The sequence below is a fragment of the Serinus canaria genome, chromosome Z (genome assembly GCF_022539315.1).
Source record: "Serinus canaria isolate serCan28SL12 chromosome Z, serCan2020, whole genome shotgun sequence".
NCBI classification, from domain to species: Eukaryota; Metazoa; Chordata; class Aves; order Passeriformes; family Fringillidae; genus Serinus; species Serinus canaria.
The window spans coordinates 65,644,667-65,670,423 of NC_066343.1; the positions used below are offsets into that span (position 1 = coordinate 65,644,667).

Here is a 25,757-nt window from a genome sequence, read left to right on the forward strand (position 1 = left end):
AGTGTTGAAGGTATGATCTTTGCAAAGTAATAATTACTCTTTCTCTCTTTAGGAAATACACATAAAGGAGCCCATAGAAAAGGAAGTAAATCCTCACTTATTACCAGGTAACTTTTGTATATTACTAGATTTAAGTAATAAAAATTAGTGATAAATAAATAATATTTAAATATTTCCATGTCTGCAGCAAGCACTCAAGTGACATTAGTGTCATAACTAGTAAAATACAAGGTTTGGTTTAACAACCCATGCAGGTTGAAATGTTTTTAACATCTCTATCTGCATGTGATGTTAAAAACTTCATAAAAACAAATATTTTATAGAGTTCAGTATCCTCAGGTAAGCTGCATGTGGAGAACTGTCAATACTTGAGTTTGCCCTGTTTCTTAGAACTTAAATTTGGGTGGGTTTTGTTTGTTTAGAACTGAAGACAAGAACTAGAGGAAATTTACCTTCTAGTGGCTTTGTCTCTGCTGTGAGTTACTTGGGCCTTCCACTGTTTCTTTTACTGTTAACATTTTCTTTTTTAATTTACAATTACTTGTTTGAAAATATTTTCTAAGATAAGGAAAGCCCAAATACATGTAAACATTTACAATAAACTAGTATTCTTCTGTTGGGTTTCCTACACTTTTTAGGAAAGACCAAGAGTCTGTCTGATCGCATCTACTAAAACTTTACTTTTTTAAAGTTGAAGATTGGTTTCTGTGAATTCTAACAAGAACTTAATTGACTGTTATTTATGCAAACTTGTATTTGAGATTTTAAAAATAGCCTTGGGACCTGTAAAATAGTTAAATCTATGAAAAAAATAACTACAATGAACCTGAAATAACAAATTCAAATGTTTCAGCATTCTTAAAGTTTAACAGTAAGGAAGACTGGAATAATTTTCTACTTGTTTATTGATTATATAAACTGCTGTTGCTGGGTTTTGTTTTTTTTTTTTCAACGACACGCTCAAATGATTGCTGGTTTTCTGCCATTTGGAGTAGGCTATGACACAGTTACCTGTGGTTACAGAAGTCCCAAACATCTGCAGTTCAGGCCTTCTGGAATAACGTTAGTAACCTGGAAGATCAAGATTACAGCTGATTCCAGGAGTTGCCTCTTGGCTTTGTGTAACAGTGATGAACTATCTTTAGGCATACAGTTCTGAGAAACTGTCAGGAAGTTATTGCTGTGACTGAGATAACAACTGAAATAATTCAATTGTAAATGTCAGTTAATGTTGCAAGTCAGTGTTTCTTCTCCACAGGTGAGCTGCTGCTTTGTGAAGCCAGCACAGTGTACAAGTACGTGCAAGAAGATGGGTCAAATCGTGGCACTTATGGGAAACTTGTGTGCACAAACTTTAAGATTTCTTTCCTTGATGATGATTCTGCTTCAGATGATAATGTAAGAAAACAAGTCTTCTAATTATGACTAAACAGGCTCTGCATAAATAATCATATATTTACCTTATATAAAGATGCAGAATGAACATAAATGTATAAAATTTGCTAATGGGTGCAGAATAACTTGAATCAGTCTGCATCTGCTTGATCCTGCCTCAGTCTCTAATGACTATTTTAAGCAAAAGCAGTGCAAGCATTTATGTGGACACTTAGATTAGACATAGTTTATAACTCTTTATATTTTGTTAGCTAGTGAAGCTTAAGTTAAAGGAACTCATTGTTTTGAAAACTAATCAACAGTTTGTTTAAAGCTGATTTCTGGCTCTTTGTCTTGGTAGCAGTTGTGAAGTGTGAATGTCTCTGATGGTGAATAACATCTGCCTGATTTGACTTTGAGCTACATCTGCAGAATCATTTCAGACTGTACAAGACTGAGTAAGCTAATACTCAGTGGAAATGCTCTGAAAATTTATGTGGCTCAGTGAAACTCTGAATTATTTCATTCAAAGTCCGGTCTTTACTGAAAAGATTTTAAAACCTAGTGCTACTGAGCTTGCAAACACTGAAAAAGCTAAAAACTCCCCAAATAATAAAAATTATTTCAATCTTTTTTCCTTTGGTCTAGGTGCTCAAATTGAGCTGTCTGAGGAGAATGGTAGTGCCACAGTGCTTTTGATAAGCTTAAGCATTGAAATAGTTTAGTCTATTTAGGTACTAGAAATGAAGAGAGAGTCTACTGACTCCCACATTCAAGGTGATCTTGACAGTTAAGTACAATGAGAATTATATGATTTGACATGTGTTGATTGTAATCAGAAGTTTCTTGGGGTTAAATTTCACCAAGTTGAAACATTAAACTAAGGCTTCTGCAGCCAAGTACAGATTATTGAACCTTCTGGAATTAATTAAAACAAAGCTGCAGAATTTTTTGATGTAAATCTCAAGTGGTCTGTGGAAAGTTGGTAATGACCATGCTAATTTCTGTTCCATTGCTGGCTTTGAACTTTGGGTTTATAACATGCCAAGTCAACAATATTTCTTTTAACAAAAGTTCAGGATTAGCTACCTGCTTCAGAGTACTGCAGACCTGGAAATAACTCAGATAAAATTAACTCTGTTCACAGTAAAATATAATTTGCTGATGTAGTGTATGTCAGCTGTTTGGTAACAATATTGAAAATAAGTGTTTAATTGTGGCATTGCTAAAAATGCCATTTTTAACTGTACTAATGGAAAGGTATAAGTGAAGGGAACCCCAAATCACTTCAACTTTGGTTACACAGTAGATGAGCTAATTGGGTTGTGTGTGTGTCTTCACTTTACCTGGTCATAAATCTGATTTTAATGTTAGTGTGTTCTTGGGATACTTGTTCTTTTAAGAGACTTTGTATTTCCTGCCAGGTTCCCATAGCAAGGAAACTTGTCATAAAAGGGCTTGGATTACATGAAGCTACTGTATTTCCTGTTTACTGCAGTGATTGTAGTTTGGAAAGTGACGCTCAGTAGAAATGTATGCTTTGAAGCTATTTTAAAAGTAAAAAACTGTATCTACATTTTTAAGCGTGGCTGAAACTTAAATAAAGCTATATTGTGTTTGTAACTTGAATCTCTCTGCATTTTAAAAACTGTTCTTCAGTGTCCTGCCTTACACAGCTTCTTAGAATAAGTCATGCTGGTAGTAAAACAGTGCGTGGAAAGCCTTTACTTGGCAGAAGGTGGTACTGTAGTGTGACATTTCTGTGATGTATTCATGTTTCTAGGAGCCACAATTTAAGAATAAGATTGTTGGAGAAAATGACATAACTCTGCAATGCGTAGATCAAATATATGGAGGTAAGTCAGCTTTTTACCCCTGGGGGACTTAGAGTGCTGCTGCTCCTTGTACAAATACATCCTTTTTAGAAAACCAATACATTTTAAAAAGCAGCTTCAGTTATCTTTAATAATGAAATGACAGATAAGAAATTTATCAGAACCCAGTCTTATCCCTCAAGCTTGTCAAATTAATTTTAATTTATTTGATTAATTGTCCACTGGAACAATGATTCCTTCAAAATGCAGTGGTTCAAAGCAGAGAGTGTACTGTGAAAAGTCCCTAAATTTGGTAGACAAGGATCTCCCAATGTATCAACTGTTTCTCTAAATATGGATATATTCGCTTCATTTGAGCAATAGCAGTGCAGGTACCAAATTCTCAAACAATTCTTTTTTTTTGTCTAAGGGAACTTTGTTTTATGAGATACATGATATCTTCACCATATTAAAGGAGATAGAAAAGGAGGTTTTAATTGCCAGCTAAAACAAGTGCTTTGTATGGGGGCTTAGAGATGTGCCAGTATTGCTAAAAAAGATAAATGAGAATGGGGCAGATAATTTTTAAGTATAGGAAGGCTTTATTGAGAATCCTGTTCTTGGCCTAATTATGGGTATTGAGAGTGTTTATAAATGGTGGTGTGGATTTGTGAAGGAGTGAACTAGGGCAGACCAGTGATGGTTATGAGACACTTTAGTTTTATGTACAGTGGCCGAGCTGGCAGCACTTGAAGTTGTGAAATGGTACATCCTCAAAGAAAAATGAGCAGAGGTTTGCCTTGGGGACTTCCTGGTAAAGTTTAAAAAAAAAATTAAGGAACTTAGAATTATCTCAGATGTCTGGGGACTTCCCCTTGGGTAAAACTACTTAATTGTTCTTTATGTATCTTTAAACTTAGTGTGCAGTCAGAATGTGAATAGATACAACCACTGAGCAGCTGGTTTGCTGCAAATTTGTCTTTTACCTTGTATGAAGTAATTCAGTGGGTTTTAAAAGAAGAGGTTGTGGCTTGCCAGCCTGTGTTGTAGGATGCTTGTTTTGTCTTAAGAAAACTTGGGCTTGAATTAGTTTCTTGAGAATTTTGGAAGGTCAGTCAGGGACAACTTTATCAACATTACAAATACCTTTCTGATACTTACTTTCCTTTTTATTTTTGCAGTTTATGATGAGAAAAAGAAACTTCTAACAGGACAGCTAAGAAAATACCCTGAGAAGTTAATTATCTACTGTAAAGACCTGAGAGTATTTAACTTCTGCCTGAGATACACAAAAGAAGAGGAAGTGAAAAGAGTATGTATAGTAACTTAATTTGCTTTTCTATTTTTAGCTTAGTGTTGGGTGTTGTGAGGATGAGGGAAGGATGAAATTCACCCTGAAACTTGGAAGTGTTTTCTGATAATTTCCAGCTAAGACAGAAAGTAAAAGATTGATTTTTATTAAACATTTCATTGTGCATAGCAGTTAAAAGACAGGTGCAGTGGCTCTTTAAAGAAAACTGGAACTTTGGAGTGCTACAGGAAATTTGCTCCAGCTCAGACAAGCTGTAAAGCTGTTCTATTTGTGACACGTAATTTAATTTTATTTTAGACTTCAATATAGCGTTACTTTCCTGATAACTTTAGTTTTTTTGAAAAGTTAGTCTCTACTCCAAACTAAGAGTCAACTAACTTTATTTAAATAAGAGTAATTCTGGAGTTTGAACATATATAATACTACTTAGACAAAGTAGGTACAGCATCTTGAAGAAAACAGAGAAACCTTCTTAAAAATCAGGTTTCAGCTGTTGAGGATAGATCCCATCATTTTCGTTTAAAACCTGGATGGAGGCGTTGATTTAAAAAAAAAAAAAAAACATTTTTTACACTGATAGTCTTGGTGTGTGTTTGGGTGTTAATTTTTGGTCCTTTTTTAGATCGTCAGTGGTATAGTTCATCATAGCCAGACTCCTAAGCTGCTTAAACGTTTGTTTCTGTTCTCTTATGCATCAGCTGCTCCAAACAACACAGGTAAATGGTTTTTCTTGATCTGATTGTTGCATAGTTAGTTTGTAAAGCAGTCTGGGAGGTCTGTAGTTGAGTTTGTGCTCAGCTTATGACTCTGTCCTACTGGCAGGTGCCTTGAAAAGGCTAATTCTTCTTTTGTTGTACATTGTTAACCATGTTGCTAAAAACCTCTAAATTGTCTCCTGTTGGTTTTGGTGTTCTTCAGGAAGTTGCACAGACATTTTCCAAGCAGGAGTAGCATCCCTAGATTGAAAACTTACTGTGATTAGAATGTGCTAATGCTATTCACATGGTTCGTCTAGAATATACTTTGCTTGTTTTATCAGTGTGGTTTTTCTGTATTAGTGCTGTGAACCAAACTTCCTGCTCTTAATTCTGAAATTACTGCATTTGCAGTGGCATCCTATGAGAAAGTATTTCCCCTTTTGCTCTTATTTGCAGCCAATATGCTTCTTCCAGGCAATTGCAAAAAAAAGCATAGATTTGCAAGGCATCTGACTTCCTCTTATATCTGACTTATTACATAATCTTCCCACTTGATCAAACTTGGCTGAATAATATATTAGGCTGCAAAATTCAGGACAAAAAATTGTCTGTTTACTTTCTAGCATTCTGTAATTCAGACTTTAGCTGAAATAAGAGTGCTGTTTTGATTTAGGAACCTGAACCTCAGGGCACCAGCAACACCAATTCCCTTCACAGAGGGAGGTTTTGGTATATGTAAGGTACTAATCAAACACTAACCAAAATATATGTTTTGATGTATGCAAGGCATTAGTCAAACACCAAAATATGTTAAGGAATTTCAGGATTATTAAGGTTAGAAGAAGCCTCTGGAGATTATCTAGTCCTGTTCTTGTCCTATGCCCCTCTTCAGAGTAGGTTTAACTGCATCAAGCTCAGTCATGTACTCAGTTGGGTTTTGAGTATCTCCAAGTATTGAGACTCCACAGCCTTTCTGGAGAACCAATTTCATTGCTTGACCCTCCCTCATTACTGTTATGTGTTTGTGGGATTTGCTGTAGTTCAGCTTGGCCACAACTGCCTCTTGTCAGGTCACTGTCTGGATCCGTCTTCTGTACTCTCCTCCCTTGTTCCCCCCCAGTTTATATACACAGAGAGATTATATACACAAAGAGGCCCCTCCTGAGCCCTCTTTTCTGGCTGATCCCAGCTCTGTCTCTCCTCATATCAGGTGTTTTGAGCCCTTAAATGATCACAGAGACCCTTCACTGGACCTGGTCCCGGAGGCATCAGAGGGGAGCCCAGCTCTGGGCACAGCCCTCCAGTTGAGAGCAGTGGTGGCTTCATTCAGCTGGTACACAGTGGCTCTGCTAAACTCAGCCCAGGAGCACACTGCCTGTTTGCTGCAAGGAAGGGCACATTGCTGGCTCAGGTAGTTCCTGCAGGCTTCTCCTGAAACTGGTGTTCTGTTTCAGCTACAAACAATGGAAAAGACTGCAAGCTTTTCCAGGTAGAGACAGAGCCTGGGAGAAGCCTACTCCTCAAAGCAACATCAAAGAACTGTTACACAATTCTTTCCTATTTTAATAGCTGTGTTCAGTAAGTGGCTCAGTGTCATTCTTCATCAAATTAGTACAGGATAAGACAAATAGACTGTAGAAATTGTTTTTTATGCCTCTCACAGTCTGATACCTCTAAAATCCTGTCTCCAAGAGCTCATCAATAATGTTCTGTTCCAAGCTGTAAATTTTTCATCTACCTTATCATCTTACAGTGAAAAGTTTCAAGTTGCCATTGTGTCTTCCATGGAAATTATAGCTCTCTTTGCTATTTCAGGGTTAGCTGATATTGTAGAATGTTACTCAATTAGAATGTGTGCTTAAAACAATTGACATTACTTATGGTTAAATTATATGGTTATTATACAAGATTTGAGGTTAAATCAAGCTGCTGTCTTAACTGTTTCTGAGGTGGCTAAGTAGAATTACAGGGAAGAGTCCAAGTTGAAAGTATTGAGACTGAATTGCTGTAATTAATTTTCTGTTCTTACTGAGTGCCTTGGATCTTCTATTCAATGCAAAACTACTCATGAGAAAAAAAAATCCTTAAATGAAATGCAGTAGCTGAAATTTTTGTAGAAAGGTTTTTGTTGTGATTGTTAATTCTGCATTTAAATGACAGGATTAAATACCAGTCAGCTGCATTAGTATAAAGTGATATTTGCTGCATTTTAACCTGGATGTGAGGACAGCTCCAGCTATATGGAAGTTCTGTAACAAATTATTCGTTTCTGCAGGAGGACTGTTCCTGAAGTTATTAGTAACAGCTGTATCTGTTAGAATATTGCTGTTGTTGAAGATCAGAGAGAGGCAGTGTGGTGTACCAAGGCTTTTGTCTTTGACTCGAGATTTTTGGTACACAGGAGGTTCTGCTTGCTTACCTTAATGGTGACTAGCAGGTTTACTTAGGATTGCTTTTGTGTGAAGAGTTCCTTACAGTCTGCAAAGTTAATTTTATTGATGTCTGACAGATGGGAGGAACCAAACTGTGATGTTTGAGACCCTCGAGGACTGGCGCGATGAGCTGGAGCGGACCAAAGGGAATGTGAAATACAAAGCAGTGACCACCAACGAAGGCTACAGAGTCTCTGAAAAGTAAGATTGCTCTGGTTTCACACTTTGGATGTGTGAAAATCAGAGCTACCTTTGATGCTGGGGATTATACAGGTTTTTGGGAGTCTTTTTAGGATATGGTTTTCAATTTTATTTATGGAATAGTTTGGTTTGTAATCTCAGGAGGTGATCCTGCACACCCCCTGATTCAAGGAGGGTTAACTTCAACTACTCAGGACCTTGGTTAAATCAAGCTTTGAGTGTATCTAGGGGTGGAGAATAGAAAATACATATGTGTGGGACCTACACTTCTGTCATACTCGTTAGGATGACACTTTCTCAGACCTATACCTTTACTGTGGTAAAATTTAAACTTACACTCACTGAAGATTTTCCACTGTTGTTGCTGGGAGGGGGCTGGGTGGGGAAAAAGTAACTGGTTTAAAGTAATTCTGCAAAATGTGCTGGTGGAGGTTGTGTTGCCTTTAGGAGGAGGTTAGCTAAATTTGAGTTTGGCCACCAATTTAGCTGAGTAGCATTTGGTGGTGAGCCCTTTAGGATATACACAAGGCATTGTATAGTTCTGCTGTTGTTTCATAGTCAAATCTTGAAAGATTTCACAGACCTTGGAAAACTAGTATTTCAGAGTCTTAACTATTTATTCTAGAACTCTGTCTTGGGAGACCCTTTAATACTAACAAGCCAACCTAGATTGCTTCTCTGAACCTTGAACATAAATAGTATTTGTTGATGCTGGAAATCCTTGATAAATTAAATGGCATTCTTGAATTAGGATGTGATCTGCTTTAGAGGCATGGAAACAGAACTAGTCATTTAATACTGCAAGAGTGTCTTTTGAAACAGCAAAGCATGAGAGAGCCAAGGTGGCCTTAGTAGTCAGTCTTAGAGGTTACAATTAATTGCACCTTTGCAAAGGCAGGGGAGTGTTGCAATTAAAATAGTTAAGACCTCAAGGTTGGGAAAAAAGCCTTATTCAAGCTAAAAATAAAGGCCCAGCTTTGAGGACAATAGAATTATCTAGTAGGAAAGATTATTGTAGCAAGGTGAATATGTAGTTAGAATTTGAGTTAGAACACTCACCATCATTAAAAGGAACTTTGAGGTTGTTCTTTGTTCAGTTTTGGAGACCAAGAAACTCTTCTTTGTTGTCTTAGGCTGCCTTTGTATTTTGTTGTTCCCATATGCATTTCTGAAGAGAGTATCTTGAAGTATGAAGGCAGAGGCATTCCTGTAAGTATATGTGCATGGCTGGTGATAAGACTCTCACTGAGATGGCAGAATTTCAATTAACATTTCATATGTTACTGCATATTGTTTTCAGAATTTTTTTTAACAGTTTACATGTATACCTGGTCATCTACAGAAGCGAAACAGATGTTGGAAGGAGAAGTGCTTGATACATTCTGTATTTCACTGAACAGTATATAATATGTAGCAAAACATATATATAACCTATACATTACATAACAGCAAAACATATATTTACTCTTCACAGTTCCCATTTACTAATGTTTTATAGCCTACATATATTACTAGCCTATCTGTCCATCAGCCTGTTTTTCATGAGACTGTGCTGAGTGGCATCTGGCTGGGGCAAGATGTAGGCCTTGAAATGCTATTTGGATATTGAGGTGAAGATGTTGCATGTAAGGTGTAGCTGAACACCTCCAGTTACCTGGCTTGGGTTCTGGTTAGTACTATGGCTGTGATGATGCAGCATTTTTACAAAGTCAAGTAACCCAACTGAAAAACTAGTTCTACAAGTCCAACAGAAATTGAAGTTAAATACACTGGTTTGCAGCCTGTAGCAAGCTGGGCTTGGCTTCCTGCCTTTTAGTTCAAGAACCAGTAAGACAGAGAAGATGGAAACAAGGAGAAAAGTAATCTCACTTGTGAGGTCTTACCTTAATGTAAATATGTCTGTTAAATTTGCCAAGGAAAACCATGCTCATTTTGTGCTCTTAAGTTAATTGGTCCATGGAGGAGATAGTACTGTACTGTCCTGCCTAAAAGTCAAAGTAGTGTGGTAGACTTTTTCCTCAGAGTCAGATACCTATTACACTGGCTCTTACACAGAAACAGTAGTGTTTGGGATATGTTATTCCATCTTGTGTTCACAGAACTGCAGAATAGTCTGGATGTTTAAACTGCATCTAGTATAATCCCCCTCTGGAATGACCCAAAGCATCTTCTAGATCAGGTTGTGCAGAGCCCTGTCCAACCTGGCCTTCAGTGTTTCTGGGGCATCTACCACCTTTGTAGGCGTCCTGTTCCATCCAGTGTTCCAGCACCCTCCTTGAGAAAAATTTCTTCTGTACATATAGTTGTAAATCCACCCTCTTTTAGTTTCAAACCATTACTCTTTGTCCTACCACAGCAAGACCTACAAAAAGTCTTTCCCCATCTTTCTTATAAGCCCGCTTTAAGTAATGAAATGTTGCAAAAAGAACTCCCCAAAGCTTTCTCCAGGCTGGGTGACCCCAACTCTTCAGTGTATCCTCACCGGAGAGGTGTTCTAGTCCTGTGACCATTTTTGTGTCTCTGCTCTGGGCTGACTCCAGCAGGTCCCTGTCCCTCCCATGCTGGGAGCCCAGCTCTGGATGCAGTGCTCCAGGTGGGTCTCAGCAGAGCAGAGGGGCAGAATCCCCTCCCTGCCCTGCTTCCCACGGGGCTCTGGATGCAGCCCAGGACACGTTTGGCTCTCTGGGCTGTGAGTGCCATGGCAGGGCATGTGCAGCCTCTCACCCACAGCACCCCAAGTCCTTCTGGGCAGGGCTGCTCTGGGGCTGCTCATGCCCAGCTTGTGCAGGTACTGGGGATTGCCCTGACCCAGGTGCAGCACCAGCAATTGGCCTTGTTAAACCTCATGGTGTTCCCATGGACCTCTCCTTGAGCTTGTCTAGGTTCCTCTGGATGGCATCCTGTCAAACCACCTCAGCTTGGTGTCATCTGGAAATTTGAGAATGCAGTTAATCTAACTGACTGTGTCATTGATAATGGTATTAAATAGTCCTGGTCCTAGTACAGACCCCTGTACTACTCATCCCCTGATGAGGGACACCACTCATCAATGATCTCCAAATGGACATTGGGTAGTTGACCACTACTCTCTGAATGGGACCATTCAATCAGTTCCTCATCCCTGAACACTCCATGCATCAAATCTGTCTCCCCAATTTTGAGAGAAGGATGTTGTGTGTAACCATGTAAAAGGCCTTACAGATGTCCAGAGAGATGACAACATCTGTAGCTGTCCACTGTTCAGAGGCCTTGTAGAACTCTTCTAATTATTTCCAAACAGTATCTGTGAAGGTAGTGTCAAGATAGCTGGGCCATACTGAATTGGTTTTAGAAGGTAATGGAAGGACAGTGTAGTAATTTTTTTCACTTTTGATGATTGTGAGGTTTCTGTATCTTTCTGAGCTACATCTCTTGGTTACTGTAAATTGGTAGGAGAGCTTCTACTTCCTGATTTCATTTGTGTAATATTCCTGATGAAAATTATTCTTGCTCCCTGTTTCAATGCAAGTTTACAGATCATCTTGAAAACTTCAAGGATTAAGAAGTATGAATGAGGAAATTATGGGTAAAGGGAAGTAAGAAGCTTTGAGGGCTGATTTGCCGTAAGAAATATCTATGACCGTGCAATCTGATTTAGCTGTGGAGTGTTTAATACTTTATTTCATATGCCTCGATTACTCTTTATGCATAGTTCACATGGAAAATTATCAGTGTATGTATTGTGAGTTATCTCAAGGCTGAACTATTAGAAAAATCCAATAGTGGAGAAACTGATGGATAATATATATATACAAGTTCTATCTTGCTGTGGCATATATTCCGACATAATTTGGCTGTAAGCTTTTTGATCAATTTTTTTTTTTACCTGTGAGGGAAGGTGAGAAAGTAATGTTTTGGCATAATCTGTCATTTTATATTTCCCTGTGCCTGTGTTAAGTCTAACTTAAAACTTGCAAGTGGTAATATTGTGTACTCAGGCATGTAATTTTGGTGCAGGTGTAGGAGTTGGCTTCTGTTGATGGTGTTATTAAATACACTAAAAATTCAATGAAGCAAAAGCACAGAGAAATTTTGAAATTACTCAGTCACTTGAGCAAATACCTTGTACAGAAGAATTTACTTATTTTTCTCATCTGATGAATATCTTTCTGCAGATTTGGTGTTGGTCTTGCCATAATGGTGCTGCTCTTCTCAAAATGTCCACGTTTCCCAAAGAACAGGATGACAGCACTTCACAAATGCAAAAAGCCTTCTTGGATGGGTCAGTAATAGCTATTCTGTCCACAACACTTTGCTTGGTATGGACCTTGCTTCTCTTTTTCCATATATGCTATATCTTTTAAGCTTTCACACATCAGGAAACAAGTTCTGTATCTGAAAGTAGTTTGCTGTAGTGGAATGTGTTTAAGCCCTTGACCCAATGGCACTGGTCATTTTTGCAGGGTTGGAACTTCACCAAAGGGTTTTTCTGTGGAGCTGCATACACATATATTTCTGAGAAATCTGTACTAACTGTGGTGTGCTTTTTAGGCAAAGAAGCAGCAAAGCCTGTGGGCTTTAATGGCTTGATTGTTTTGCATGTAAGAGAAATGTAGACTCTGTCTCTAAACGTGCATTTACAAACTGAGTTTTTAAGACTCTGCCACCTTCTGAGAGCTAGGTACATGTTCTTAAATAACCTGAGATGAGGTGTCCTAAAATGTCTGAGGCAGCCTGAGCAATTCACTACTGCAGCTTTCAGGTGTGAAGGCAGACAGCACTTTTTCAGATGGAACAGTGAACTGAATTCGTTCAACAGTTTAAGAAATGACAAGTTTAACTTGAGGGAAGGAGCACAGCTGTCTGACTGTTATGGCAATGACTTTTTGCCCATTAATTTTGGTGCTTTTTTTAACTGTTCTTGGTCCGAGACAGAACTTCTCTCTCAGCAGCCCCCTGTTAGATCAGACTCCTAGGTACAGTCTCTACATTGAACATTAGCTCCTTGCTCCTCATAGATGGAGACCTGTTAATCACACAGAACGAATAGAAAACAGCTTGATTTGGCTCTTAAAACTGCTTTTGTTTATAAAATTAATTATACTTGCATAGGAAAGAGTTGTGGCCCTTCCTGCAGGTTCTCTATTATTTCTACCCTGAAATGGGAAAGCTTATATGACTTAGAACTGTCTTTAATGCTGTTTAGTGATGTGAAAGTAAATAAAACTAGCAGTAAGCTCTAACAAGGTATCCCCTGATATTTTGAACCCTTCTCTGTGGCCGTTTTGACTTGGGGCAGTATTGCTGTTTTTCTTTGCTGTGCAGTACTGGTGTTTAATCACTGCAGTCTAAAATATATCTACAAATTGGCCATCGGGGTGTGTTCAAGTGCCATTACAGTAATAGTCTGAACTCAGGCACAGAGCAGATGTTTACAATTAGCAGTTTGTTTTTTAAAAAGCTGTTCAGAGCCTGATCTTGCAGCCTAAGTTCTTTGCTATGTCATTTAGAAGTAGCACTGTATTTGGCCAGCAATTGCTCTCCCTCATCGTCTCTGATCTGATGCATCTTCCGTTAGGTCTGGTAACCCATGTTTCTGATGTGGACTCCTGTAGTTCTTACCTAAAGCAGGTTCCTGTGCTACAGCCTGCAGGAAGCAAAGCACTCTGTCCTACCTGGAAAACTGCCCATAAGACTTCACTTCTGAAGTATGAGCTAGAGCAACTTTTCCCAGGTCTTGATAACAGAGAGGCCAGTGTGACAGCAGATGTAGTTACTACACTGATGTTCATCTGAGCTCTGGAACCTGAGTGAGAGGGAATGCTCTGGGTCCAAGCCAGAGCATCATCTTGCCTCATATTTCTTCCTCTCCTTCAAGGCAAAAATCTGTAGATTTATAGGGAAGTGCAAGGTACATTGTCTTGTTTGAATCCAAATAATTTCCTTTACTTGTGTGCTTCATTAGAAGACCTAGCAGCTAGATATCAGAATCTGGTTAGCAAAAGTCAATAGAAGTTGTAAGCTTCTGGTGGGAGTTTTGGGTGTTTCTGTCCATCTCTTCTTTCAGGATACAGCTCTAGCAACCTCCTAGTAAAGTGATTTTGGTGTGTCTAGTGAAGAAAATACTAAAGAAACACTAGTAAAAATCAAAAAGTGCTTGTAATATTCATAACTGCACAAATAGGCATGAGTATAATTTTATTGGTGTCATGGTTAAAAGCATCAAATAGTGTTATAAGCCTGTAGGCAAGCTTCCAGACAGTACTTAGAAATGCATGGAGGTCACTAGCTTTCCAGAGTGTCTATCTTCTGGTATTACAACTCTTTGATAAATCAAACCTATTAACTTTGTCTTCAGATAATAGTTGATGCATTATTTGACTTGTGAAGCAGAAAGCTTTAATTTCTTGATGGTTTGATTTAGAATCTATAAGACAATTAGCAAACCTCCCTATGAGCTCCTGAAGATGGATGACTTGTCAAGCAGCCTTCCATCTCTGCAAGATATCCAGACTGCATACACAAGATTTAAACAGCTGTTTTTGATAGGTAAGTCAGACTTTAAAGCAAAGCATAACAATGATGTGCTGTGACTCCTGAGTGCAGTATTTTCTTGATTGGTGGTTAAAAGCAGATTTTGAGGGTGGTTAAAAGCAGATTTTAAAATATGTAACTGAAGACTGCTCATGTCTGGATGTGAATGAAGGGTTGTAGTTCTTTGACTTAATCACCACTTGCTAAGCTGTCACAGTATCTCAAAATTACTTTTGAAGGAGTAGAGTCTTAAGTGTTAGTTGGATTACAGTAATTGGAATGAAGTTTGTGGGGAAGATTTTCAGTCTTCTGTGGCCAAACTTTTAGCCTTTGGGCTCTGTCAAGAGTAGAGACTGCTAATTAATTTTTGCCCTTGGTTTTGTTACACACTAGTCACATCTCAGAACATATGAAGCTGCTTAAATTCTGTCCTTTAGAAAGAAATCAAATGGGAGCCATGGGAAAGTATGGTCTAGGCTTTCAGGCTTCTTTCTTCTGAGACTTTCCAACTATTTTGCTGTCATGAAACACTTTGACCTCACCTCTTGAGATGAAAAAAGCTCCGCTCTACTTCTGAGGTATTTGAGTTTCACACTGAAGATTTTGTTTAGAATGCACTGTCAAATCGACAGTGAATCTTAAAAGCTAAAATAATTACCTTTTTATCTGATTTCTGGTAACTCACCCTCTGTTGGAGAAAAGCCTAAGCTTGAATTTAAGTCATTTAACCTGTGTCATGAAATACTATGTATTTTAATTATGTAATTGTATCATTGTCATTATCATATTCATGCAAAAGGGAATGTGTTGAAACTGCCATCTAGTCAGTATTCTTGCAGTTTTCTAAATAAGGTTTGATATTAGACTGTACTTCACTGAGTACAGCACTATGCACTTTCAGTCTGAGGAAAACATTCAGGTTACCTTTTGCAGAAGTACTAAGATCTTACAGAAATTTATGACCTTATTACCATATTTTTAAGCCTGAACACATTAACCATAACTTTTGTCTTGTACATGCCTAGTTAATATGGTATAGGCAGCTTGTCCGTGGCACTCCCAGCCCAGAGAGCCAAACGTGTCCTGGGCTGCATCCAGAGCCCTGTGGGCAGCAGGGCAGGGAGGGGATTCTGCCCCTCTGCTCTGCTCTGCTCAGACCCACCTGGAGCACTGCATCCAGCTCTGGGCTCCCAGCATGGGAGGGACAGGGACCTGCTGGAGTCAGCCCAGAGGAGGCCGCCAAGGTGATCAGAGGGCTGGAGGATCTCTCCCATGAGGAAAGGCTGACAGAATTAGGATTGTTCAGCCTGGAGAAGAGAAGGCTTCCACGAAGACTTTATGGAACCTTCCAGTTCCTGTAGAGGCTACAGGATCCCTTCCTACAGAGGGATTTTAGATGAGAGCATGAAATGACAGAACAAGGGAAAATGGGCAACTTTAGGTCAGGTATTGGGGAAAAAATTCTTTACTGTGAGGGTGGTGGGATTTGGTGAAAACTATGTCTAATGGAACAGAACTTGGAAGATGCATTCTAATACTTCTGTGGAGAACTAGTTTCCATGGTCAGGGTGAAAGAAATTGGGAGAGGAGTTTAAATTGTGTAATGAGCAGGATGAGGTGCAGAGGCATGGAGGCAGCACAGCTACAGGAATAAAACACGTGTTTGCCTGTGCATTTGAGGCATAGGAGCAAGATGCAGCAGAGACAGACGTGTGTAAATGTGCTGGAATTGAACACTGGAAGTGTTTGGAGAGACTCTTGGACATGGGCAGGTACACAGAAACTTGTGGAACTGAAGCTGTTCTGGAAAGGGTGGGGGAAGAAGGAATTTAGTGTATCTGGTTTCTCACTAGTAGAACCTTTGTAGGCCTTGTGCTTCAAGGATTGTCTCATGCAGCAAATGTAATCTATTCTGGTTTTAATTGACTGTATCAGCTTGTGAAAGCTTTCCAATATTTGTTGACTGGCTTTGGTAGAAATAAAAGCAATGGACACTTAGGTGGCATTTGAAAAAAACTACAAAAGTCCTAGTGAAATTCATAGGCGTTTAATGACTTTGGTATTGAACTTGGCCTCCCTGTTTATGTATTTTAATGCCTTTTTTTAGTTGCAGCAAAAACTGTTTAAAACATTTTTCAGGTAGTCTTACATCCCATAAATTTTTATAACCTACTTCTAAAACCCATTGAGGTGTCTGGCTCTGATGGTAATGATTGTCAAAATCTAGTGTCTTTAGGTTAAGCTTTATGTAGATCATCATATGTTTAATCATCTCTGATTAAACTTTTTAATTCCTTTTCCATTTTGTCAACAGATTTATTTATCTGGTTTGAGTGCCATGAACCTTCAACTTACTTTTTAGAAAAGGCTGTGGTGCTATAAAACTCTGATGTTTGTGGGACTACTTCACTTTCTTATTTAGATATAAGTTGTCAACTTTAATAGTGATTAAGATTTGCTGACTCCTTAGTACTGGTTGCTTTATACTGTTCATAACTGAAGGGTTAATCAATGGATGGCTGTTAATTATCATTGTATGTGTGAACAAACCAATTTTTGTTTTTCTTTTTTTTTTTTTTTTGCAGATAACAGTACAGACTTTTGGGCAACTGATGTGAAATGGTTTTCATTACTGGAGAGCACAAACTGGCTAGAAATAATCAGGTTTGCTGTATCTTCAGCTTTCTGTGTTTCAGATTGTTGGTAATTGCATTTGTAGTGGGTTTTCTAGCTAGTTTCTTGAAACTGAATTCTTTACTGCCAACAGGAAAAAAATTAAGACAGGCTTATGGTCCCATTTATATATCTTATTTCTGCAACTTGAGACAGTGTTTTTAACAGTGCAGACTTGTGTTACACCTTTTGCTTTAAAGGATATGAGAAGTAGCAGATCATTCCAATTACAATTCTTCCAGAGAGCCAGTTAAAAATACAGATCCAGTAATTTCCATCCTGCACCGTCACCTTCTTTCCAAACTAAGGACCCTGTTTGTTTCTTGTGTGAAACTATTCCATGTCTCTGACTGGCCTTGCCTTTCTTCTCTGTACTCTCTACTTCTGTAATGTCCTTTAGGATGAGATGAAGTGCAGTGTTCAAGATGTTAGTCCACTAAAGATTTATAAAAGGATATTTCTTGTTTGTTTTGTCCCCCTTCTGTGCTGATTGTTCCTTAAGTTCTCTTTTCTTCTTTCAGCAGTCCACAGTGAGTAAGTGTTGGAATGGTGTTGGCTAACTTAAGGCTTGTTGTAGTGGAATGTTGAGGAGTTATGTTTTCAGTGTTACTTTTTGCTAACTCTTTTGTCTGTTACTTTATTCTGTAATCAGCTAATTACCATGGAGTGCTTCTGCAGTCAGCTCCAGTCCCTCTGGTCTTAATAACAGTCCATAAATATTGATAATTATTAACTTGTTAATACAGAATTTAAATGTGTTTATTGAAAGGTTATAGTGAAGACCATATATGTGGAGAAATTCATTGACATAATGAAAATCACAGATAGTTTAAAGTAAAAGCTAGGCTGGGTTTTGAGGCTGGTCATTTCCATACTTGGATCCAGCTTGTTCCTGCATCAGCCTGTTCTTGGCTTTTGTAGTTAGTAGGACTGCTCTGTCACATGTTCTAGATGATAGAACAGAGAAGAATCTGACTACTCCACACTTAAGAAGTAAACTGTCAGCTTCTATTAGTGACCTAAGATATTGCAAGAATCCTAATTTGTGTTCAGGCTTTTGCCAAGAATAACTAACTTTATGAAAATTTAGATCTAGAAACCAGCAATGTTACATCTGGTTTATGTGATCTGTAATTCCACTCAGTCTTCCTTGTGTATTAATGTTCTCAGTATTACTTTTATCTGAGTGTTTACAAGAGCTGATTGCTCATCCTTCCCTCTCTCTCTTGAAAGCAGATTTTGGAAGAAATGTAGAATGTAGTATGTGAGAACATAAATGTGGTGATGTTGGCTCTTTCCAGGAAAAAGATCTGGTTCTTAGCAATTGTAATACTTCAGTGTGTGATGGCTGCTGTTGATCCAGAATAAAGTGGTGTATCATAGCAACTGAAAATGCATGGTTAATGGCCAGATAAAATGTTCTTAAAGCTGAGCAGTTCATAGTTTACACAAACTGAGCATGGTTTTTGTGTTTTAAAGAACTAGTGAAGTTTCAAATGTGGCATTCTAACCCTGTCTAGGGGAAACTAATATAAGAAACTTCACTCAACTTTTCCTGTACCAAAACAGGAGAGTCTTGAAGAAAGCCATAGAAGTTGCTGAGTGTCTGGAAATACAGCATACAAATGTTCTCCTCATAGGTAAGAATTTAGTAAGATAGTCCTATATATTGATTTGTTTAAATTCATTTTGAAGTAGATTAAGCTGTAAGTTTATGATTATGGTAGAGACTTGCTAAAATTCTACAGCGCTCAAGTAAGACACCTGTATCTCCCACATTTCTGGAAATGCTTCCTGTAGTTAAAGAAAATATGGTAAGCACAGTTGCAGGATATGAATGAAAAAGCTGCTGATAAATTGGCAGGAGAGTCTTGCATAAGGAAGAGGTAACATTCCTGTTTCCCAGTTTATTTTATTTAAGGTCTCCCAGGCCCTTTGCTGTACTTTAGGGGCACGGGAACCATATCCACTCAAAGGACCAGTAATATGAAAACCTTGAAAAATAACCTTTATATTTTCTAGATACATGTTGGATATTCTGCAGACTCTTTATTGAAAATACATGGAATAATATACTTACTGTAAACATGTTGAGCAGTTTATTTTCCTAGACTGAGTAATCACATGTAAAACCAAATCTAAAGTTAACTATTAAGTGACTCCTGGATTGGTGATTTAGTTGAGTTTTTCACACATATAGACACTTGAGAATGGTAAGACGTGTTTTCTGGAGACACCTTTTGGAAAGGTGAAGACTGTATGTTGCATGAGGAGGCAGTTTCACACCTTGTGAAATTAGGTGTGGAGGGTAGGAAGGGTAAGGACAAATGGCTGGGCTGAGGGGCAGTGTGTGCTTGTGGGAGACTGAAGGGCATAGGCAAGTTACAGTAGTAAGGGATGGAGCTTGCAGGTTTTATTGTCCAAGTACTTTCCTAGGATAAGCGTGTAAGCAGCCTTAAATTTGGAATAATGGATTAGCTCCTCTCTGACTTGCAAAGACGTCTCACCTGCTCTGATCTGGAAATACAATTTTGTTTATGTGAACATGGCAATGCTTTGCTTTCTTACATAATGTTTGACGAATGGCTCAGTGTAAAATGTGGTTTCTGTTCTCCTTTATAGAAGAGAGTGCTACTGATCTGTGCTGTGTAATCTCGAGTCTGGTTCAAGTGATGATGGATTCATACAGCAGAACAAAGTCAGGGTTTCAGAGCCTTATTCAGAAGGAGTGGGTGATTGGAGGACATAGCTTTTTGGATCGCTGTAACCACTTACACAAAAGTGAGAAAGAGGAGGTATAATTTTTTAAATCGCTTTCCTTTACTTACTATTTATAAGCTTACTCAGCATGAGGAGGGATTTACCTGTTAGTCCAGAAGTTCCAGTTACTCTGAGGAACTTTTGTTTTATGGGTTGATGTTTGTACAGTGTCACTGTTTTTGCTGTTTAGAGATCAGCAAGGGCTTCATTATTAAAGAGAACAAAGGAAAAAGTTCCCGGTTTTGGAGTATTTTGAAAGTCGTGTGTCCTGTGCTCTTGGAAACTGTGTTTAATGGTAGTAGCATCCATAGAAATAACTCAAGTTAAATGCCTATTCCTGTCACATCTGGAGATCAACTTTTTACTGTCTTGCTTTGGGACTAGATTAGATTGCTATTCAAATGGAAGTAATAGGTGTACACTGACTAATTCTGATCAAGAATTGATATAAACTAGTTTTGCTTTGCCACCTTTAAAAGGCTTCATAGTGGCAACATTTAAATTCAGAGTAGAAAGTGCTTATCTCTTCTGTCAATAATTGGCCAAGGATTGCTCAGATAATACATCTTCAAATTTCAGCCAAATGTACATGCAGCAGTTCTGTAGTTAATCATGCTTCTTGCCTTAAGATTTGTATTTGGAGACACTCGATACTATAAAAGAAATAGTTTGCATGGTGGAACAATTTTAACTTTTTCTGAAACTGATTAAATATTTTGTTTGCATAGGCACCTGTTTTTCTCCTCCTGCTAAATTGTGTTTGGCAGCTGGTACAACAGTATCCTCCAGCATTTGAGTTCACAGAAACTTACTTAACTGTCTTGTCAGACAGCCTCTATGTGCCTATTTTTAGCACTTTTTTCTTCAACTCTCAACATCAAAGAGACACTAATAAGGTAAGGGTTTGGTATTTTGTGGATGCAGTGTGTTGGAGAATGAGTTTGACCAATGAAAAAGGAACTCTCAAAAAAAGCTAATTCCCAACAGCACCATTTTCCTTACTCATTGAACTGCCTTGAAGGGTGAACAAGTGCAATTTTGTCTATAGGGAGGCAAGTTCAGAACTTTGGAGTTTATGATGACAGAAGGAATATATTACCTGTAATATGTAGCTGCAGTTTCATGTTTAATGGCCTTCAGTGAAATTGGAGCTCCTTAACCTACAAGGAATATCCAGCTGTCTGGCAGAATAAGTTATCTATGAAATTCTTGTATAGTATATTCTGTTGTATTCCAAAATCAACATCTCCTGAATGTTGATTTATATTTGGTTCCTGCTCTTCTCTAGCCTAAGAGCTAAGAAGCTGGGAGCAATGGGAGTATCCTCTGCAAGACTGCAGAAAGACTAAAGGAAAAAGTGAATATTACTGTCTTTCATTCAAATAAATTGTTGATCACAAAATCTAGACCAGTAGCATTGCATGATTGCAGTTCCAGCTTTTGGCGTTTGGAATCGTAGTGTGCCCCCTGTGTTTGAAGAATACAAGTGTCTGTCTTTAGCCCAAGTTTCAAAATGTCTTTTTTTCTGAGAATATTTAACTTTATTTTCATCTGTGAAAGTCTGCACTGTTGTTGTTCAGTTATTGAGCACATAGAAAGCAAGAATGCTGTTGCAACTCTGTGGCATTTTTTCTGAAAAGCCAGTTTCTTTATTTCACCTTGACTTAGTCAGAATTCCCTTCTAGCTGTATTAAATGTGACCTGTTTGTTTTGGCAGAGTGGGGAAAGCCTCAAGACACAAAGTGGTCCTTTCAGATTCCTGACTGTGTGGGACTGGTGTGTGCAGTTTGACCCCAAGGCCCTGGCTTTCCTGAACAACCCTCTTTATGCAGAGAAACCAAAACCAGATAGGAGTCAATGGAAGACTGCACGGTTCAAAGTAAGATATGTGCTGCTAAACTGTTATTTCAATTCTAGAAATATTTTGCATATCTCTTATTTCAAATGTTCTCACAGTGAAAGTATTGGTGCAGATTTTTTTTAATTGAGAAAATACACATATACTTCAGGCCCACCTGTATCTTAAGAACCCAGTTTGTGTGCATCAGAGTTGTAAATAACTCTTTTATAGTTCATAGCCATGAAGTTAGGGATTCTTTTTCTTGTATTCAAGTCTGTTGGTAAGTCATGGGATTTAATATTCAGGCAAGTTGCAATGATGTGTTTGAAGGGAGTTCATTTGGTTGTTCCAAATGGTGGATTACCTGACTGAAATACATAGGTTTGTGATTGTCTCCCTAATTTTGGAGTGTGTGTGTGCGCACTTGAAATGGGAGGGGGATCAATAACAGCAAAAAACTGTCTGGAGTATGGAGGATTATGGACAGACCACTTAATTACTGGCATGTAGCACAAGCTCATGGAAAAACTTTTGGAGTAGCCTCTTTCAATTGCAGTTCATTGGTAAATTTTATCCTGTGTAAAGCATTCTCATGTGAGACACTGCCAGTATGATCTATAGCATTTATCTGAGATTCAGTGAGGGACCACTGGGTAAAAACCCATAAACAAAGATTTCTAACTAGCCTAAACTAAATATGGACACTGGCAATACTTAAATGTAAGCAGAGGGTTTGGCTTTTTCAAGACAATTGCTGTATTTGTGTTACTTTAGGTAAGCAGGGAAGGAAGCTGGCAATACTCAGTATGCTCTGTTAAGTACTTGATGTATTGAAAAATAACAATTTAAACACATCCACTGCTTTTCTGTATAGGTCAAGTGACTATTGCTTGCAAGACATTCCTGAATACAATTTTGTTTTTCTTCCTCTTAAAACTGCTTTCTGAAGTTCTATTCCATTAATATTTATCTGAATATTTTACCTTTTTTCCCTCTTAAAGCATCAACGGCAACTTTCTTTGCCACTGACACAGGCAAAGCCTTCCACGAAGAGAGGATTTTTCAGGGAGGAAACAGATCATTTAATTAAAAACATTCTGGGTAAAAGAATTGGCAAGTTCATAAATTCTTCAGATGAGCCCCCTAATAGTTTAAGGGAGTTTTATGATAGCTGGCATAGCAAACCTGTCGACTACCACGGTCTTCTGCTGCCGCGCATCGACGGCCCCGAAATCAAAGTCTGGGCACAGCGTTACCTACGATGGATTCCTGAGGCCCAGCTCCATGGGGGTGGAACAATAGCTACAGCTGCCAAGATTTTGGACTTGATGGAGGAAGTGCAAAGCCTTCAGGTGAAAATGGATGAAGAACACAGTCAGGCTGTTTCTGGAGATGCACATTCTGTTCCCATGCTGAGAAATTCTGCCCGTTTGTCTTCCTTGTTTCCATTTGCTTTACTGCAGAGACAGTCTGTCAAACCAGCTTTACCCACTAGCACCTGGAAAGACTTGGAAGATGAAGATGACTTGGTAAAGAGGGATGATGAATTTGTTGATCTAAGTGGGGATATGTTATAACATGTACATAGATTACAGTATGGATTGTACGTGGCTAAGCACTGAGTTTTAATGTTGTGCTGTATCTTCAAATAAGGAACTTGAGCATCTGCAAACTGTTTAATGGGTTTGTGGGGTTAAAAATCCTTGATTGGAAAGAACTACTTGCTGTAATTAACTGAGCATGTTTTGAATTTCCATTTTACTCTAACAATATTTATTGCAGAACCGTATTTTTAGCATGGGTGTAATGAAAATGGGAGTCTTGGCTGTAGTAATACCATGGCCACTCTATTAAAAAAAGAAGAAAAACAGCAAAAGAATACTTTCTGCTGTAAAAGTAGAATGATAAATGCATATGGCAACAAACATGCTATCTTAACAGAACATCTCTTTCCCCTTGCACTAAGAGTACTGGGAGTGGAGTACTGTGATTTGCAAATTCCCCCCCCATGTAAACAGTGAAAGATGCAACTAACTGTGCACTCACTAGTCAACTTTTGACAGCTGAGGAATACTCTTGTTGTCACCAGGGGTTTTCTGTCTGCTGTTGGATCAACAGAAGTGATGTGCTTGCACCTTCCCCTCTGTCAGTGGTGTTCTGTGTGGTGTCATGGTCACAGGTTGGCTGCTCTGAGCCTATGCATGCACTTAGCTCAAGGGTCAGATGCAAGAGCTTAATGACACATTTCAAGTCCTAATGTATGGCTGCTGTGCTACATGCCCTTGCTGCCTTGGAATTTTATGTTTGCTCTTAACAAATGAGATTTCAATTTGCCATGAGTATGTTTTCTCCTTTTAAGTAGAGGGAGACTTTCATTGGAACTTTTCCCCCACTGATGCCAGTTGCCTTTAAGGCTTTCTGTAGCTTGCACTGAGACTCTCCACATAGCAGGGAAGACTCTTTTCCTGTAGTCCTGCAGTGAAGCAGGATTTGCAGTCTGTTACCACTTGTCATGAGTTGGTGGTACAGCTTATGAATGTGGTGTTTATAGAACACTCGTGTCCTGTTGCTGGATGTTATAACAGTACCTCAGTGAAAGAAGCCATAAAGAAATGCCTGTTGACTTGGATCTACTGCGTGTATGTTTATACAAATTTTTACTGCAAATAATTATCCTTTGTAAAGCCGAATATTATTTGACTGTCAGATCTGTTTTTAACCCTTAAATTCTGTAATACCCCAAGAATGGATTCAAGGAGTAAAATCAGTTAAACTGAGAAGTTACACATTGAATATTTTCTCTGTTCTCATAACAATTTAGAAATCCATGCTGGAAAACTTAGCTGGTGGATAAACTGTTGCTTAAATTTGATCAGCTCGGTGAAACTTGGGGATATTAAGTGTTTGTAAATGACTTATCACTTCATACTGAGTTGTATTAATATATAGCAACAATTCATCAGCATTCCTCTAAAAATAAATTCTCATAACTGGGAGAGAGCTTGATGCAGCTATGCCAAACTGAAGCTTTCTAGCTCTTAATTGCCTTAAAGTCTTAGTGTGAGGACAATACTTGAGTTTGTAGTGTTTTATTTAAAAATACAGTAGTACTACGCTTTCTTCTGTGATAATTACAGCTAGCACTTGCTAGAATGGGCTGTACAGCACATTTCCTTCAGACTTAGTTGTAATTCATATGACTCATGTATGCAATAATACTTTGCATGTTGAATGAGCAATGTTTTATTACAAGGAAGAAATACTTGTCCTTCTAAGGTCATTTGGGTGCAAGGGTGGAGTTTTTTAAACACTGCCACAAACAAAAAGATATTAAAATGATTTTCTATACTTTTGATCAAACTGTTGTAATGTTTCAGTCATGAAGATTACATATTTGTATTAAAGAACAGATGTTGGACATCTTATTTGTACATAAATTATCAGAAATATATATAGAGGAGAAGTATATATCTGAACATGGGAACACTTCTAATGTAGAGTAAATACCATTGTTGCTGGTTTTCTGCACTGAAGGATTGGAAATATACTTCATATTTTTACTCCAGGCTTTTGTTTATACCTCCAAGTTTTAACACTGAATGCAAGCTAGCAGTTTTTCAGGTTTCTATCTTATTTTTCCTTCTTTTGATTAAATACTGTTACTTCTCTCCAGGCTGTTTGAAGAATGTCAATAAAATATACTTTGAACTATTCATCCTGAGATAAGAATGTATGTTTAAGGTCCACATTTCAAGTGATACACTAATCACAGCAGACTTGACAGTCTGCAGTGGCAAGGCTTTTCTGGTTATATCCTGAATTTTACAGACTGTGATGGGGAAGCTGTCCAGTTTTGATCTAGCTGTACTTCTGATGCCACCAATGCAGGAGAGAGGACAGTTCAGTGCAATGAAGTAGGATGGCTGTGGGAAGTTAAAGGTGATCTAGAAATTGTCTGCTGTCTGTATTGGGGGGGTTATTAAAGAGTGTTTGTTTCTTAGCAATATTATTGCTTAGTTGTTGTCTTAGCAATATAGGGTTTCCAGGGTGAAATTTGTTCTTGCGTTTTTACACTAAGCCACTTGAAATTACCACAGGGGGTGGGGGGGTTCTCAAACCAGATGTGTCTTTGAGATGGAC

The 25,757-nt window shown here is 38.3% G+C and overlaps 1 protein-coding gene across 1 annotated transcript in view; it reads left to right on the plus strand.

Moving 5' to 3' along the window:
* MTMR12 (myotubularin related protein 12) overlaps positions 1-25,330 on the plus strand; it is a 33,180-nt gene extending 7,850 nt beyond the window's left edge. The window contains exons 2-16 of the mRNA XM_030237021.2: positions 53-107; positions 1,259-1,398; positions 3,158-3,230; positions 4,370-4,500; positions 5,123-5,216; positions 7,708-7,831; positions 8,965-9,040; positions 11,986-12,092; positions 14,235-14,359; positions 16,930-17,008; positions 18,587-18,657; positions 19,640-19,812; positions 20,506-20,673; positions 21,495-21,656; positions 22,619-25,330. Coding sequence (XP_030092881.2) covers positions 53-107; positions 1,259-1,398; positions 3,158-3,230; positions 4,370-4,500; positions 5,123-5,216; positions 7,708-7,831; positions 8,965-9,040; positions 11,986-12,092; positions 14,235-14,359; positions 16,930-17,008; positions 18,587-18,657; positions 19,640-19,812; positions 20,506-20,673; positions 21,495-21,656; positions 22,619-23,194 — 2,154 coding nt within the window. The 3' untranslated portion in view covers positions 23,195-25,330. The remainder of the gene's footprint in view (positions 1-52; positions 108-1,258; positions 1,399-3,157; positions 3,231-4,369; positions 4,501-5,122; positions 5,217-7,707; positions 7,832-8,964; positions 9,041-11,985; positions 12,093-14,234; positions 14,360-16,929; positions 17,009-18,586; positions 18,658-19,639; positions 19,813-20,505; positions 20,674-21,494; positions 21,657-22,618) is intronic.
* The last annotated feature ends 427 nt before the right edge of the window (positions 25,331-25,757 follow it).